At 41.6% G+C, this 18,787-nt stretch overlaps 1 protein-coding gene across 4 annotated transcripts in view; it reads left to right on the top strand.

The window, feature by feature from the left end:
• Positions 1-18,531, top strand: part of LOC144498637 (interleukin-17 receptor A-like) — a 47,814-nt gene extending 29,283 nt beyond the window's left edge. For 3 of the 4 annotated variants that reach the window (XM_078220056.1, XM_078220057.1, XM_078220059.1), the window contains 5 exons: positions 3,587-3,665; positions 4,933-4,962; positions 8,000-8,104; positions 13,083-13,112; positions 14,363-18,531. In XM_078220056.1, coding sequence (XP_078076182.1) covers positions 3,587-3,665; positions 4,933-4,962; positions 8,000-8,104; positions 13,083-13,112; positions 14,363-15,801 — 1,683 coding nt within the window. In that variant the 3' untranslated portion in view covers positions 15,802-18,531. The remainder of the gene's footprint in view (positions 1-3,586; positions 3,666-4,932; positions 4,963-7,999; positions 8,105-13,082; positions 13,113-14,362) is intronic. The other variant, XM_078220058.1, reaches the window with a different exon arrangement.
• The last annotated feature ends 256 nt before the right edge of the window (positions 18,532-18,787 follow it).

Below are 18,787 nucleotides of genomic sequence, written 5' to 3'. Positions count from 1 at the left end.
AGAAAAACCTTTTGGGGTCTAGCCAGGCTTCAAAACGTACTTTGGGATTTCTGCTCTGATACCCTTACAAAGGAGTTTAAGGTGATGAATGGGATGCCAATCAAGCGGGCTGCTTTGTCTTGGATGATGTCAAGCTTCTTGAGTGTTGTTAGAGCTGCACTCATCTCAGCAAGTGGAGTATTCCACCACATTGCTGACTTGTGCCATGTAGATTGTAGATAGATTTTAGGGAATTGGGAGGTGAGGTACTCGCCACAAAATCCCCAGCACTTGTAGCCACAGTATTTTTATGGCTGGTCCAGTTCAGTTTCTGGTCAATGATAACTCCCCAGGAACTTGATAGTAGTAGATTCAGTGATGCCATTGAACGTCAAGGGGAGATAATTACATTTTCTTTTGTTAGAGATGGTCAATGCCTGGCACTTATTTGGCATGAATCTTATTTGCCACTTAGCTGCACAAGCATTAGTGTTGGGTACAGGTTTTGCTGCATATGGACACTGACTGCTTCAGAATCTGAAGATTGATGAATGGTGCTGAACATTGTGAAGTCATCAGCGACATCCCCATTTCTAACCTGATGATAGAGGGAAGATCGTTGATGAAGCAGCTGAAGATAGTTGGGCTCAGGACTCTAATCTGAAGAATTCCTGCAGCAATGTCCTGGGACTTCAGATGTTTGATCACAGCCATCTTCCTTTGTGCTAGATATGACTCTAATCAATGGAGAGTTCACCCCGATTCCCATTGACTCCAGTTTTGCTATTGACTGAGCATGGCATTATGATGCCATGCTCAGTCAAATGGTGCCTTAATGTCAAGGGCAATCACTCTCGCCTCCCCTCTAGAGTTCAGCTCTTTTGTCCACATTTAGACCAAGGCTCATAATATGTTCAGGAGCTGAGTGGCTCTGGCAGAACCCAACTGAGTGTCAGAGAGCATGTTATTGGTGAGGAAGTGTTGCTTGATAGCACAATCAATCATACCTTCCATCACTTTGCAGATGTTTGAGTGTAAACCAAAGGGATGGTAATAGGTCTAATTGCATTTCTCCTCCATTTTATTTACAGGACATACATGGACCATTTTCCACATTGCTCGGTTAATGCCAGTATTATAGCTGTACTGGAACAACCTACCTGGGGTGCAGCCAGTTCTGGAGCATAAGTTTTAAGTACTATAATCGGAATGTTGTCAGAGTTTATAGCCTTTGCAGTATATCCAGCACTGTTTCTTGATGTCACATGGAATGAATCAAATTGGCTGAAGACTGGCAGGAGGAGGAGGCCAAGATGGATCCCCCATAGGGGCAGAAACCAGCCATTTGGCCCTTCAAGCCTGCTCAGCTATCCAATAAGATTATGGCTGATCTGGTCGTAGTCTCAGCTCCAATTTGCTTCAAGGTTTGCTGTACTTGCATGTCCTCCATTATCCTTGACTCCCTTGATGAATGAAAATCTGTCTAACTCTGCCTTTACATGTGGGGGCAGGGAATTCCTCATACCAATGACCCTTTGAGAGGAAAAGTTCTCCTCATCTCTGTTTTAAAAGGCAGTCTTATTTTTAAACTATATCCCTAGTTTCTATCTCTCCCACAAGAGGAAATATTCTCTGGATATCCATCCTATAAAGTCCCCTCAGAATGTTGTATGTTTCAATAAGATCACTTCTCATTCTTAACTCCAATGGGCATGGGCCTAACCTGTTCAATCTTTCTTCATAAGACAACCCCTTAATCTAGGAATGAGTCCAATGAACCTTCTCTGAAATGCCTCTAAAGCAATTATATAATTTTTAAATCCAGGAGACTAAAACTGCACACAGTACTCCAGATCTGGTCTCACCAAGGCCTTTTAACAGCTGCAGTAAATTATCCCTTCTTTATATTCTATTCCTCTTGCAATAAATACCAACATTCAATTTGCCTTCCTACTCATTGGCTATACCTGCATGCTAACTTTATGTCTTGCTGTACCTGCATGCTAACTTTATAACTATACCATTCGGCACATTGGGCTAAAGATGGTTGCAAATGCTTCAGTGTTGTCTTTTGAACTGACGTCATTGAGGATGGGGAAGTTTGTGGAGCCTCTTCCTCTGGTTAGTTGTCTAATTGTCCACCACTATTCATGACTGGAAGTGACAGGACTTGCAGAACTTAGATCTTTATCAGTTGATTGTGGGATTGTTTGGCTGCATCTGCTGTTTGGTATGCAAGTTGTCCTGTGTTGTAGCTTTACCAGGTTAACATCTCATATTTTGGTATGCCCAGTGCTGCTATTGGTGTGCCCTCCTGCACTCTTCTTTGCACCAGCTAATACAGGTGTAAGTGCATGATAAATCATGATTACAGCCAAACCAACTTCTCTGGCCTGAAAAACTTAGTTTTATAGTGCAGAGTCTCATTCCTTCAGAATGAAATTAGTCTTGGAGTGTTTTAAATAAACAATAAAGTACATTTTGTGGTATCTCTTTTTTTTCCTTTCTTAGTCCTATATTTCTTTCCCGATTCTTATTTTGCTTTCTGTGCACGATTTAAATTTGATTCATATTTGCTGATTTAGACTCCACTTGATTCAGTGAGGATTCATCAATCTGGTTGCAGAGCCATGTTGCTGCTTGAACTGTTCATACATACATCCGATCAGGGCCAGTGTGATCTCCTGGACTCGTTTCGATCGCCTCAGGGGGTCGGAGAGGAATTTCCCAGATTTTTTTTTTCCCCATATTGGCCCTGGGGTTTTCACTCTGGGTTTTCGCCTCTCCCTGGAGATCACATGGTCTGGAATGGGGGGGTAGGGGTGAGTTAATAGGTTGTGATGAACAAAGCATCATAGCTGTGAGGGACAGCTCGGGGATAGGATATTAGTATGTAGATAGGCTGGTAAATTGGGCGGGGACCCTGGATTCAGGATTCAATCCTGGACCGGGGAGCGCCGCGGGCTTGGAGGGCCGAAGGGCCTGTTCCTGTGCTGTATTGTTCTTTGTTCTTTGTTCTATACCACCCTGTAGAGGGTGTCACGCTGGATCAGATGCCCATTGACAGCAAGTCTACTCAGAAGCCCATGAAAATTCTGTGAGCAGCTATCATGACGAGCATTATTTCTTCATTGCTGATCACAAAATGCAGGGGCTTTCCTGAGACACAAAGCTGGATGCAGTACTATGATGGGATCTGACCAGTTCAAGCATTAATTACTTTCTCAGTGTTAAATTCCAACCATCTTGAGATGAAGGCCAACATTCTGAGACTTTTTGATTGTTTTTATACTTGGGCAGTATTCTTCAATGATTTATGTATATGTATATCCACCCTTCGCTTCTTCATAAAGTGTTGAAGGCAAGTTATATTCAGTACACTCGCGGACAGAAGTTGTGTATGACGAGGAAACTTTGATTGCTTTCTTGAGCAGGTTGACTATAAAAATCTGTAATAATATCAAATAGAAATCAGATCTCAAAGTAGCTTTCGAACGCATTTGATAAAAATCCTTTATTCAGCAGAAATCCTAATGCTTCAACCCCCTCGGCATCCTGTTGAAAATCACTGAAACATCTCCAAATAACAATTGTGTCTTTGTTTCAGATTCAGCCATTTTTCATTGACTGCTACAACGACTGCACAAGATTTAGAAAAATTATACCCCAGATTATTGGAAGCACAGGTATTTATATTATTCTGTAATCTTTATGTAGCCCCTCTTTTCCCACCCTACCTTCTGACCTGTTTGAGCAATAAATCACAGAAAGCATTCTCCAAGGTTTGATCCTGTCAAATAACCGGGAAGAAAATATCCAGAGCAGTTATATCCATTTGGATTTCAGAAGGTTAGTAATTTGCACCATCCCAAAGCAAAGCTCTTTCTCAATTATATGCTACTCCTTGACAACATTGTTACATATATTTAAAGTTGGTTCCCACATGCAACTCTATCTCTCCACTAATTTTCTTGACCCCTCCACAGTCTTTGTTTTCACACTGCTTATCTAATATATCCGGTCTTGGTTGAGCTGCAATTTCCTCCAGTTAAACTTTGGGAACATTGAAGCCATTGTGCTTGATTTTTGCCTCAAACCTCACCAATTCCATCCTTCTCTTCAGCCGCTGCTTTAGGCTGAACTGTGTTTTGGAAATCTCAACATATTTTCATCCCAAGCTGGACTTCAGACTCTCCATCACAAACACCTCCAGTTGTTAACTCCATAATGTTTCCCCATTCCATTATTGTTTTAATCCATTTGCTTCCTAAATCCTCATCCATTTCCTGACCTGATTATTCCACTGCTTCTCTGGGTGGCCTTCCAAACTCCACTATAAACTTTAACTCATCTAAAATATTGCTGCTGTATCCATTATAAAACCTGCTTACTCATTATCCTGGTTCTCCCAGGTGTTAAATTTGATTTCTCGCCCTCATGTTTCAGCATCTTGAAATAGAAATCAGGTCTCAAAGTAGCTTTCAAACGCATTTTATAAAAATGACTGTGGCCTTTGTACAACCTTTGCCTAATGTTGGCAGACGTTTCCCAACTATATCCTCTGAAACTCCCTTCCTATTAAACCCATTGCCTCTCATCCTCTTCACCTTGTCTGAAGCCCTCCTTAAAACCTGCTTCTTAATCAAGCTTTTGGTCACACTTCCCAAAATTTCCTCCTGCCTTTGTGTGCACTTCTGTTTGCTTACACCTTTATGAAATGCTTTAGAATATTTTTCTATGATTAAGGTGCTGTACAAATGTAAGTTGTTGTTAGGACAGTCCCTAACTCATGTCACACTGAATCCTTACAATTCAAAGTAAGACTTTCGGCCCATCAGTCTGGGTCAGTTTCAAGCCCAGGGCCTCTGGCTAAAAGGCCAGTTCTAACTGTGCAGCCCAATTGTAGGTTTTTTTTGTATGTTTCTAATACTGTTTGGATTATACTTCTTCCAGAAGAACCTTCAACAAAATTACCATTTACAGGTGAGTTTAAAAAATCTCCTGTTTTGAATGTATAGCATTGAATGAGTAAACATAATTTCATTGCTTAACCTGTTGTATGTGACAGCACTTGAGAGCACTGGTGAAATAGGCATATGGTAGATGAAAGCTCTGGCTAACAAAAAGAGTGGCATAGTGGTAATGGCGCTGTACTAGTAATCCAGAGACCCAGGCTAATGGCTCCAGGGACATGGGTTCAAATTTCATCAGTCATGGCAGCTGGTGGAATTTGAATTCAGCTAATCAACTGGAATATAAAGCTAGTCTCAGTAATGGTGACCATTGTTTGTCATTAAAAAAAAAACCCATCTAGTTCATTAATGTCCATTAGGGAATGAAATTTGTCATCCTTATTTGGTGGCTCCAGATCCACAGTGAAGTGGTTGACTCTTGACTGCCCTCCTAAATAGCCTAGCAAGCTACTCCGTTCAATTAGGGATAGACAACAAATGTTAGCCTTGCGAGCGACACCCACATCCCATGAAAGAGTAAAGGAAATTCTTGGCATCACACTTTTGGAAGGATGTCAAGCTCTTGGAGAAGGAGCTGAGATTTATTCAAGAGGCACAAGGCATGGCAAGACGAGAGAAACCTGGGTTTTCCCCTTAGAGAAGAGAGGGTTAAGGCGGGATGTGATTGGTGTTCAAAATCATAAAGGCTTTTGATAGTTCCTCATTATTTACTCTCCTTCCAATGGCAGAAGAGGCAATAATTGGAAGACACAGATTTAAGGCGATTGGCAAAAGAACCAGAGTCACAGGAGGGGAAAAAGCATTACTCAGCAAATTGTATGATCTGGAATGTACTGGCTGAAAGGGCGGTGAAAGCAGGATTTAATAAGTTTCAAAGGGAAATTAAATTTGTAGGGCTGAGGGAAAGTACAGTGGAATGGAACTAATTGGATAGCTGTTTCAAAAATAGAAACAAAGTGCAAGAAAACTCACTAGATCTGGCATCCCACCTGGAAAAATATTGGGGGTGATTCTCCCACCCCGCTGCACTGATTGTTTTAGCATGGCGGGGCAGGAGTTACAAGTGCTGGCCAATTTGCGCCGGGCGTCCACCCCTGAGCGTGTCTCCCAGCTTCAGATTTTCGGCGCGGAGCTGCATTAGATATGCAGTGAATGATTTAAATACAATTTACATTTTATTGCCCCATTGAATGGGGCATCAGGATTCCTGACACGCATTCAGGATTCACCTGATGGGCCCCGATTGGGTTTTCACTCAGAGTGGGTAGCAACCGATCATTATGCAAATCCATTCATTTGTATAACAATTAGTGCTGCAACCCCCCCCCCCCAACTCCTTCGGTCAGGAGTATTTCACTCCAGCTAGGTTTACAGTAGCTCCCCACTAACTAACGGGGAGTTGGCAGCTCAACCCCACCCAAGTGAAGGGGGGCAATTGAGGCCCCTTGGAAGGTTGGGTGGCGGGGGTGCCCCCAGGCATTGGTACCTTTGTAGTGCTAGCCTGAGCCCCGAGGCACTGTCCAAGGGACAAAGTGCCGATGCTCAGGAGAGAGAATCACCCCATCATTCTTACCCCAACTCCTAATAGAATCCCTACAGTGCAGAAGGAGGCCATTTGGCCCATTGAACCTGCACCGACAACAATCCCACCCAGGCCCTATCCCATCAACCCCTGCTAATCCCCCAATACTAAGGGGCAATTTAGTATGGCCAATCTAACTTGCACATCTTTGGAGTGTGGGAGGAAATTGGAGCACCCGGAGGAAACCCACGCAGACACGGGGAGAATGTGCAAACTCCACACAGACAGTCACCCAAAGCCGGAATTGAACCCGGGTCCCAGGTGCTGTGAGGCAGCAGTGCTAGCTACCGTGCAGCCCTAATGGTTGATATATTAGTCAAATGGCGGACATTATTTGCTGTCAAGGCATTTTATGTCAAAGACAGTTCAAACTAAACTTTGATTTCCATTCTGTTAGGGAATCTCTCAATTCAAACCAGTTAGCTGGAAGTTAAGTCCAGCTAAGTCCTTGTTGGTTCCTAATGGGTCATCTTAATTTTTGGTTGCAACTTTGTGTATTTTCATTCAAGGAAACTCTTTATTCATGTCCTTAGTTTCAGCTTGTGTGGGCATTGAATTCCCTCTGATTCTGAATCAATCTTTATTTACTATCATGGTTTACTTCCAAATAATCCAGAATTTTTACTAAGGTTATTTTCCAATTTCACTTAGCATAAAAAGTGTTGGGCAGAATTCTCCAGCCTCATCAGATGGCCTGTGGGAATCCCGATGCCCCTCTGAATGGGGCATCAGGATTCCCTGACGGACGCGAAGGTATTTGAGATTCACCTGACCGACCTCGATTGGGTTTTCACTCAGTGTGGGTAGCAAGCCGATTATTATGCAAACCCATTCGTTGTATTACAATTAGCAGACTGGATGGCCCATTAAGTGGCCTCCTGCCACTTACCCACTTCCCCAGCAGGAACTGCACCCAACCGGCTTTGGCGCTGGTAATGACCAGCGTGGACCTGGAGTATTGTACCTCGAGGGGGCTCAAGAAGCTAGGTCCAGTGGCCATTTGTCACTGAAGGCTGCAGAGGGAACATCCCTAAGGTCCTGGGGGTTGAGTAGGCTCAGGCTGGGGGCAAGGGGTTGATCTCTGCATTGTCCCCAGGGATGAGGGCCCCGTGGCTGGACTGTCCTTTCCAGCCCTAGTAGACCTGAAGATCACCCTGGCATGGTGATTTCAGGCAGCTCTGTGATTAACATCTTTATTCCTGCCTGTCAGCAATGAAAACAGCTTTGCCAAGACAAAATGCAAAATTATCTGGCTTGGTAGGGTCCTTGCGTTCTTTGCGAGCTATAATCCCATCCGTTCATCTCTACAGGTGGGTGTTGCAGTAAAGTTGTTTCAATATTAGAACTACTTTGAGATATGGCATGTACTAATATACTCCAGATGTTAGCATGATGGTATTAGTTCCAGAGTTCTTATCGATATTGTTACAGTATTGGAAAGTTTAACCTTGTCTGTTAATTGCAGAGGGAGCAACTGAGAGAACTGGTTTTTATGCTGCCATTGCTGTTTTGATTTTCATTATCATCTTTGGCTGTATAGTTTGGGCACAACTAAAGTCCAAGCCAAATGGTAAGGAATGATCTAATCCAAGAATTTTAACATTTATTTCATGTTGTTTGTATCATCATGACGTTTTCCCCTCCCAGGTGTCAGTAAGCCATATAATGTATCTCAACTGAAAAGTTTGATTGAGTTTTGCTTTTGTGGGGTGGTGACGACCAAGAACTGTACTCCTTGCCTCCATAGTTATGGAAAGGGACAAAACTAGTCCACAGGTGCAAGTTCTAAATTGGGGCAAGGTGAATTTTGATGGAATTAGACAGGAGCTTGCATGTGTTGATTGGAGTAGTTTGTTTGAAGGCAAAGGGAGGCCTTTAAAAGTGAAATAGCTAGGGTTTAGGGTCAATATGTTCCTGTTAGGATGAAGGGCAAGCCAGCAAGAGTAGGGCACCCTGGATGACAAAACATATTGAGGTTTTGGCCAGGAAAAAGGAGGAGGCATGGCTCAGGTACAAGCAACTGGAATCAAGAGATTCCCTGGAAGTGTACAGGGGATACAGGAGTATATTCAAGAAGGAAATTAGGAGGGCAAAAAGGAGGCATGAGGTAACTCTGGCTGAGAAGATTAAGGTGAATCCAAAAGGATTCTTTAAGTATATTAAAGGAAAAAGAATAACTAGAGAGAGAATAGGACCCCTAAGGGACCAAACTGGACATGTGTGGAACCGCAGGAGATGGGTGAGGGTTCTCAATGAATATTTCTCCTCTGTTTACCGTGGAGAAAGACATGAAGACTTGGGAACCTAGGTTAGTTAGTGGCGATATATTGGGGACAGTTTGCATTACAGTAGAGGAGATGATGGACATATTAAAATATATGAAGTTGGATAAATGTCCTGGCCCTGATATATCAAGAACACTATGTGAGGCTAGGAAAGAAATTGCGGGAGCCCTGGCTGAGATATTTGCATGATGGTTAGCCACAGGTGAAGTACCAGAAGATTGATGGGTAGCAAATGTTATGCCTTTATTTAAGAAGGGCTGCAAAGAAAAACCTGGGAGTTATAGACCGGTAAGCCTAACATCTGTGATGGGTAAGTTATTAGAGCGGATTCTGAGGGATAAGATATACAGGCATTTGGAAAGACAGGGTTTGATTAGAAGTAGTGAGCACGACTTTGTGCATGGGAGATCATGCCTTACAAATTTGTTAGAGTTTTTTGATGAAGTGACCAGGAAGGTTGATGAGGGCAGTGCGATAGACATGGTCTATATGGACTTCAGTAAGGCCTTTGATAAAGTTCGACATGGTAGGCTGCTCTGGAAGGTTGATCACATGGAATCCAGGAACAGCTCGCTAATTGGATATAAAGAACAAAGAAAATTACAGCACAGGAACAGGCCCTTCAGCCCTCCAAGCCTGCACTGTCCATGCTGCCCGACTGAACTAAAACCCCTACCCTTCTGGAAACCATATCCCTCTATTCCCATCCTATTCATGTATTTGTCCAGATGCCCCTTAAAACTCACTGTCGTATCTGCTTCCACTACCTCCCCAGGCAGTGAGTTCCAGGCACCCACCATCCTCTGTGTAAAGAAACTTGCCTCGTACATCTCCTTTAAACTTTGCCTCTTGCACCTTAAACCTATGCCCCTAGTAATTGACTCTTCCACCCTGAGAAAAAGCTTCTGACTATCCACTCTGTCCATGCCTCTCATAATCTTGTAGACTGCTATCTGGTCGCCCCTCAACCTCCATTGTTCCAGTGAGAACAAACCAAATTTCTCCAACCTCTCCTCATAGCTAATGCCCTCCATGCCAGGCAATATCCTGGTAAATCTTTTCTGTACCTTCTCCAAAGCCTCCACATCCTTCTGGTAGTGTGGTGACCAGAAATGAACACTATATTCCAAGTGCGGCCTAACTAAGGTTCTATAAAGCTGCAACATGACTTGCCAATTTTTAAACTCAGTGCCCCGGCTTATGAAGGCAAGCATGCCGTATGCCTTCTTGACTACCTTCTCCACCTGCGTTGCCACTTTCAGTGACCTGTGTACCTGTACACCCAGATCTCTCTGCCTATCAATACTCTTAAGGGTTCTGCCATTTACTGTATATTTCCTATCTTTATTAGACCTTCCAAAATGCATTACCTCACATTTATACACAATTGGCTTGATGGTAGGAAGCAGAGAGTAATGGTGGAAGGATGCTTGTTGGACTGGAGGCCTGTGACTAGTGGTGTGCCTCAAGGGTCAGTGCTGGGCCCATTGCTGTTTGTTATCTATATCAAAGATTTGGATGAGAATGTACAAGGCATGATCGATAAGTTTGCAGATGACACTAAAATAGGTGGTATTGTAGACAATGAGGAAAGTTATCAAAAATTGTAGCAGGATCTTGATCAGCTGGGGAAGTGGGCCGAGAAGTGGTAAATGGAGTTCAATACAGATAAGTGTGAGGTGTTGCATTTTGGAAAATCAAATCAAAGTAGGACTTTCATAGTGAATGGTCGGACCTTGGGGAGTATTGGGGAACAGGGGGACTTTGGAATTCAGGTGTACGGTTCTCTAGCAGTAGAGTCACAAGGCAGTGAAGAAGCCTTTTGGCATGCTGGCCTTCATCAGTCAGGGCATTGAGTATAGAAGTTGGGAAGTTATGTTGCAGTTGTACAGGACGTTGGTGATGCTGCATCTGGAGTAGTGTTCAGTTTTGGTCGTCTTGCTATAGGAAAGATGTTATAAAACTGGAAAGAGTGCAGAAGAGATTTACAAGGATGTTGCCAGGACTCGAGGGACTGAGTTATAAAGAGAGACTGGACAGGCTAGGACTTTTTTCTTTGGAGCGTAGGAGACTAAGGGGTGATCTTACAGAAGTGTATAAGATCATGAGAGGAACGAATAGGGTGAATGCACTCAGCCTTTTTCCCAGGATTGGGGAATCGAGAACTAGAGAGCATAGGTTTAAGTTAAGAGGGAAAAGAATTAAGGGGAACCTGAGGAGTAACTTTTTTACAGAGGGTGGTTCGTGTGTGGAATTAGCTGCCGGAGGAAGTGGTTGAAGCAGGGACATTGACAACATGTAAAAGGCAGTTGGACAGAGACATGGATGGAAAGGTTTAAAGGGATATGGGCCAGATGCAGGCAAATGGGATTAGCTTAGGTGGGCATTTTGGTCAGCATGAACCAGTTTGGGCCGAAGAACTTGTCTCTGTGCCGTAGATTCTGTGATCTATGAATGGACAAGGGCAGCAGGTGCATGGGAACACCACTATCTCCAATTCCCCTCTAAGCAACACACCATCCTGACTTGGAACTTCACTGTTGCTGGGTCAAAATCCCAGACCTCCCACTCTAACAGAACCCTGAGTATACCTACCCAGAGTTGAGCCAAACTGGAATGAAGAACCTTGTGACCTTCTATCAATTCGGCAAAACATCCCACAGTGTAGGTCCATTGATGATGTGCTCTGTACAGTGAATGAAGTGTATATGGCCGAATCAAGCAATGAGGTACTAATGCGATGTCCAGTGGATTTGAGCATAGCGTCCAAGATATCAATTTGTCCCAAAATATGATTGGAATAGACTGCAGTGAGGCACAGGTGCTAAATCTGACATATACCCTGGAACCATTGTACAGCATTTCATCGTCTGGCTGCAGTCAAAGTGTGATAAACTGTCCTGACTTTCCTATAACAAAAGGGGAACCACTCTTGCAAAAGGATTGGGTACTGAGGAATGATGTCGCAGACTTACCTCGGCATAGTTGTGAAGGTGACATTACAATGAATGGAATTGATGTGAATTCAGGTGGTGATCAAGTCTCATCTATTTCTCATGATGTAAAGAAGAGACTGGAAGAGTTTCAACAGATGCTGTTCCTTCAGGGTTTAATGTCTTCACAAACCTCAACTGGGCTATCTCGCTTGCAAAGTGAGGTTATTGGAGATCCACAATCTCTCTCTTGAGAAAGAAGATAATGTATATTCAGACCAAGGCTATAGCTCTAAACAGTCATGCTCAGTGGATGAAAACCCGACAGCAAGTGCGAGCACATCTTCTGAAGCATTAAATGAATTAAGAATTCTGCAGATGGCTTTACTTAATGAAAGCATGCGTAACTGAGTAGAAGGTGAATGTATGCTGCAATCTTGTGCAGTGTTTGTGACTTACAAACAAGCTATCTTGAAGATTCAGGACAGTAAATGAACCACAGTGCCTATGGATGAGGCAAGTTAAAGGGTCTTTTCCTGTCCTTCCTTTCTCAAGTTGTGTGTCACGCATGAAATTACCATGTAAATAATTTTAAACGCAAGTAATTTAAATGGCCTGCAGTGGTTCAAGAAGGTGACTCACCACCACTTTCTCCAGGGCAATTAGGGATGGACAATAAATGCTGACCTCACCAGTGTACACCCATATCCCATGAAAGAATTTTTTTTTTAATGTCTAAGTTACTACACTAAGGTTTAGAGGCTGATGTGCCCAAAGTATCTTCAAATTATAGGATGGTACTCGGTTATAGTATAACCAGTATTAGTTGCAGATAAACTGCTTGCTGATTATCAATTACTTCAAAATCAGTGACTCTATTTGACCTGGAATGTTAACTCATTCCCCATGCTATGGATGAAGTAAATATTTGTCTATACATGTCGGACTTCTTTTATCGAAAATCACATCTATAGTGCTGTGTTTAGGAAGGATTTTTACTCACCAATACTTGCTTTTCTTTATGTCCTTCCTATTCCCCATTTTTCACTATTTTGAAATTGTTATGAAGTATTTGAGTACAATGCCAATGCTGCAATGCGTGATCGTGTGTGGTTCAGCCAAGAACATATTCTACAAAATGTACTGACTCTGTCTGATTACACTATTCATTTGATAACTAAGGAAAAGGAGAGGAAGCGGAAACAATTGTTTGGGGGTGGGGTGGGAGGTGGTCACAGACCTCAGCATTCTGCTTGTAGTTTAAAAATGAACAAATTTTCACTGATGGCATTAACACTAAGAATTCTAAACTGTTTATTGTTTCTTTTAGAAACAAAGTCCTCATCTGACAAGTCACTGAGTAAGTTAAACTAATCAAACTAGTTATTTTATCTAATGTAATATCTATGCATTTGAAAGGTTACATTTGTGCACATTTGATCAGTGTTTTCATTATAAGTTCCTATGTTCAGAATTATAATGGAAAGTATCTATATATGTTTGATATGCTTTCAATGTTTAGTTTCTATCCTGCTACCTAGCACCAGGCAAGAGGGTGCAATTACAGTGTGACAAGGAAGTTCCATTCTAAATGTGGATGTAGGAATTAAAATAAAATAAATTAAATAAGGATAGAATGATCATTCTAAAATACTAACTGATGTTTGCAGCCCGATCCAATATCCCTCTGTTCTTTAACCCCTTTGTTTCCATGTGTGCATTTGATTCAGATTTACTTAAAATCTTGCCAGGTAAACATGCAGTGCAACAATTCATCTTCATGCTATACTTTAGATCAGTAGGACATGTCTTTGTGACAATTATTTGTTCCCATTTGCCTTTTCCCGCTAAAGATTATGGCGTACATACAGATAAGTCATTCAGCTCATAAATTATTCCAGAATTATTGCCTTGACATAGTAACCAGAAGGCCACTTGTTGATCCCTTTGAATAGAACTTTCACTATTTTCAACTTGTGTCCTCTTGTCCCACTGCCCTTTTTTAATATTAAATGATGCTCTGGATTTTACCACTTACCACTATCTGTGTGCCAGTAGAAAATAGCTTTTGATCATTCCTTTTATTCATTTTCCCTCCTCCTCCTGCTTTACACCCTTTAAAACGTATTTCGATAAACACTTGGCACATCATAACATTCAGGGCTATGGGCCAAGTGCTGACAGATGGGATTAGGTGGGAGTTCAGGTGCTTCTAATGTGTCAGTGTGGACTCCAAGGGTCGAAGGGCTTCTTCTGCGCTGTATGATTCTGTATGATATGATTCCCATTCCTTTAAGCTGCTGGCGCAAAGCCATACGCAGATACTTAACTACAGGGATTTCAACCCTTATAAGATAAACTAACAACATTTATAGATGTCAAGTGATCAGGAATGCCTTCAATCAGAGATTGGCAACTCTTGTCTGTGGATGTATTTGGCAGTGTTCATGGAATAGAGAATTCGGACAAATTTATTCTCTCCACCTTGCATCAGTCTGACTAGCTGCAGCAAGTTCACTCATCAAAGATCAGTCTGGTTTTATTTAACTGGTTGACAATTTCTCATTTGCTTCTGTTAATTTAATGGACAAACTATCTTAATTGTTCCAGATGAAACAACGGTTGTGCCCCCAGAACTTCCACAGACGAAAAAGAAAGTTCTAATAATTTACTCGCTGGACCATGACCTCTACAAGAATGTGGTCCTGGCATTTGCTGAGTTCCTAATGACTGCCTGTGGTACCAAAGTAACTTTAGATTATTTAGAGATTAACAAGATTGCGGAAGTTGGACACATCAATTGGCTCACATTGCACAAAAATGAGTCGGACAAGATTATAATTTTATGTTCCCGAGGGACAAGGTTGAAGTGGGAAGCCATGCTGCAGGTTGGACAAAACCAGGTTTTGCTGAAAAGTGATGAACGCTCACCTATGCGTGATATGTTCACTCCTGCCATGAACCTGATTTTGCCAGACTTTAAACGGCCAGCTTCGTTTGGAAAGTACATTGTTGCATACTTTGATGACATCAGCGGTGAAGAAGACGTACCTGATTTATTTAATGTTGGTGTGAAATACAAACTGATGAAACAGTTTGAGGAAATACACTTCCGAGTGCAAGACCTGGAGAAATATGAACCAGGTAAAACTTACCGTGTGGCAGGAATAACAATAGATGATTACCACGAACACCCATCTGGTAAAATGTTGAAAAATGCAGTTCAAAAGTTTAAGTTGTTGCAAATGGAGCAGCCGGACTGGTTTGAGAAAGAATGTATCTTTTCTCCAGAGGAGGCAGGAGTCGAACCAAACTGGAATGAAGAACCTTGTGATCTCCTATCAATTAGGCAAAACATCCCACAGTGTAGGCCCATTGATGATGTGTCCTGTACAGTGAATGAAGTGTATATGGTTGAATCGAGCAATGAGGCACTAATGCGATGTCCAGTGGGATTTGAGCATAGCGTCCAAGATATCAATTTGTCCCAAAATATGATTGGAATAGACTGCAGTGAGGCACAGGTGCTAAATCTGACATATACCCTGGAACCATTGTACAGCATTTCATCGTCTGGCTGCAGTCAAAGTATGATAAACTGTCCTGACTTTCCTATGACAGAAGGGGAACCACTCTTGCAAAAGGATTGGGTACTGAGGAATGATGTCGCAGACTTTCCTCAGCACAGTTGTGAAGGTGACATTACAATGAATGGAATTGATGTGAATTCAGGTGGTGATCAAGTCTCATCTATTTCTCATGATGTAAAGAAGAGACTGGAAGAGTTACAACAGATGCTGTTCCTTCAGGGTTTAATGTCTTCACAGAACTCAACTGAGCTATCGCACTTGCAAAGTGAGGTTATTGGAGATCCACAATCTCTCCCTCTTGAGAAAGAAGATAATGTATATTCCGACCAAGGCTATAGCTCCAAACAGTCATTATCAGTGGATGAAAACCCGACAGCAAGTGCGAGCACATCTTCTGAAGCATTAAATGAATTAAAAATTCTGCAGATGACTTTACTTAATGAAAGCATGCGTAACTGAATAGAAGGTGAATTTATGCTGCAATCTTGCGGTGTTTGTGACTTACAAACAAGCTATCTTAAAGATTCAGGACAGTAAATGAACCACAGTGCCTATGGATGAGGCAAGTTAAAGGGTCTTTTCCTGCCCTCTTTTTTTTAGTTGTGTGTCACACATGAAATTACTATGTAAATAATTTTAAACGCAAGTAATTTAAATTGCTTATCATGTTTACACACTATTTTTCACTGTAAGCTAAGTGTAGAAATGCAAATTGAGACTAATAAAATGGACTTGTTAAAATCTGTGATTAAAAAGTGAATTCTGAATAAAAGTGAGTGCAAATCTGATTAGCAGAGTTCATTCTGAATTTCTGAATGGATCTTTGTGAAGGATGACAACAGGTGTTAAAACATTAGAATCCCAAGCTTGTAAGTTTAAGGTATTGCCATTAAATACTGTAGCAAGATCATTATGTCAACAAAAAAAAGTTCTCAAGGATGGCAGCATGCAAAGTGAGTTTGCAAAAGGTTCTTCAGAATTTGTGGTTTCCTCTACTGGAAAACGTAGAAGCTAATGCTTCATAAATCTTCTCATTGTAAAAAGTCACTTTCAGTAGTGTGATTGAGGGCTTTTCTGCTTTTCTGAAAACTAAACTTAGTCCATTGTAGGACCTGACTTTAAGAAAGAATTTTAGATTAAACAAATGTAAAGCAGGCAGTTCCCAGTAAGCCAGAGCAATTTACATGTCTGACATCATGGAATTCTGTCTTGAAAAGCAGGCATAAATCAAAGTGAAAAATATGTGGCAGGTGGGGGGCATTTTAACAGGGCTTGCAAGAACAGGAAATGAGGTGGACAAGGTGAGTTAATTAGGTGGGAGCTGAAATTTTGCTTTGCTAGCAGTGGGTTCAAATTTAGAGATAAACTCAGCAGCATGTTCTAGTGGGTCAGGCTTCATGCCATCCCGTGGCAGGTTCCCACTTGCAATATATTAACATGCCATGAATACTCATTATGTTAAAAGCTTTTTGTAATTTTCTATCTTCCTGGTAAAGTTATTAGTGCACAAGAATCTTGTGACACCTGGTTCATGTTTGTTTAAAGGTAGTGTACAACAATAGGCTTTGTGTAATTATGCCTGAGGTCAGCGAATGTCCTTTTTGAACTCCCCGACACAAGGGAAGGTAGCAGGAGAATACAACCTTGCATGGAGACTCAGGACTAGCAAGGGTAAATCAGTTTGGGGCATGGTGGAATGGAACAAGGGTATAAGGGAGGTCAGAGGGTGGGGTCAGGAATATGGAGGAGAGAAATTGGAAAGGCCTGGGCTGCTGGTCACAGTAAAAAAACTGAGGGGCCTAAACACACCTCCATATATTTTGATTGTGTGGATGGATAGATGAGTGATTACCTGTACAGAGACAGGTGGATCTTCAGTTTAATACCTCCTCTGAAAGACTGTACCTTTGACAGTGTGGTTCTCTTATTTTGTGATAGGATATCTGGGAGTTCTCTGATATATTCTGTTGTTGCTAATTAAGAAAAATGTTTAATTAGAACATGTATCAATTTAAAAGCTTACACTACAATCCCAAAAATATCTAAATACAGATATGCTTTGTTTTACTTCTGCGTTAACCTAAGGAATCAGTAGGATTTCCAAGTGTGGATAACATTAAGAAAGTAGAGGAGGAAATGGTAGTGGACAACAAAGAAAGTATGAGTAATATCACAAATTAAAAGCACAACAGAAATAAGAGATGCTGCAACTATTCCTCCTTTCTTTCCTTCCCCATCTTTCCTGAATATTTAGTACCCGTGTTGCCTTTTTTTGAGTCAGGTCTCTGTTATCTCCATATGGTTATCTGTACCTGCAGTTTACCTACCTTATTTACCACACCATGTATTTTATATGCATACACTGTAGACCACCTTGCATGTTCTGATTCTATTATCCAACCATGCTATTTCTTACTCTTTTGCTGATCTGTCTCTCCCAGTCCATTGTGCAACTTGTTTCTCCTTTCTATTGCTGCATCCCAGCCCCCCTCCGAACAATACTCATAAAACACCCTGCAAAAAAGATGTTACTAATCCAACACAAAAGTTTGTTTCCCGTGGCTGGGCATCTAGAACACAGTGGAACAGTCTCCAGATTAGGGAGAACTTTTAACTTTGAGATGAGGAATTTCTTCACTCAAAGGGTTGTGAATCTTTGGAATTCTCTAACCAAGCAGATTGCACCGATGATGCATCACTGAATATATATATATATCTGAGGTGGCCGATGATTAACCATGATTGTATTGAATGACAAAGTAAGCTCGAGAGTGCATATAATCTACTGTTCTTATTTTTTATGTTCTTAAATTACTGCAACATGACATTGAAAGGGTAACAGAATGGGCTGACAAGTTGCAAATGGAATTTAATAGAGAAGTGTGAGATGGTGCATTCTGACAGAACTAAATGGATTTAATGGCACAGTTCTAAAGAGTGTACAGTGTTAGAATGGAACCAGTGACAACTTTGTATTGGATGTAATGTGACCAATGGTAACAAGATGTAAAGGTCAGCTAACCCAGTAAACCATGGAACCAATTACAGAATGATGTAATAGTCAACTGACCAGCTGATTCACTATAAATAAGAACCTGTGTGGAATTGTAGAGAGCTTGGAGTGGCCCAGGGCGTGGCCCCAAGTTTGGAGTAATGATGTTTCTTTATTAAATCCTTTCTTTGATTTTTAAGTTGGAGTGAGTTTTGTTCTATTTTTGTTGTCTGCATTTGAAGAGTTACTTCTGATGAGACATGCAGTGCCAAAGGGACCATGGGATTAATGTGCATAAATTTTGAAGGTGATTTGAGAGACTAGTTCATAACACATGGGATCATCAGCTTTATGAATTGGGTAGAAAAGCAGGAAAGTTATGTTGAATCTTTATAAAGCTCTGGCTGCATCACAACTAGCGCATCCTGTCCAGTTCCGGCACCATACTTTAGG

This window comes from Mustelus asterias, chromosome 9, assembly GCF_964213995.1.
Source record: "Mustelus asterias chromosome 9, sMusAst1.hap1.1, whole genome shotgun sequence".
Taxonomy (NCBI): Eukaryota; Metazoa; Chordata; class Chondrichthyes; order Carcharhiniformes; family Triakidae; genus Mustelus; species Mustelus asterias.
Note: the sequence above shows the minus strand (reverse complement) of the source record. Positions and strands in the feature narration are given on the sequence as shown.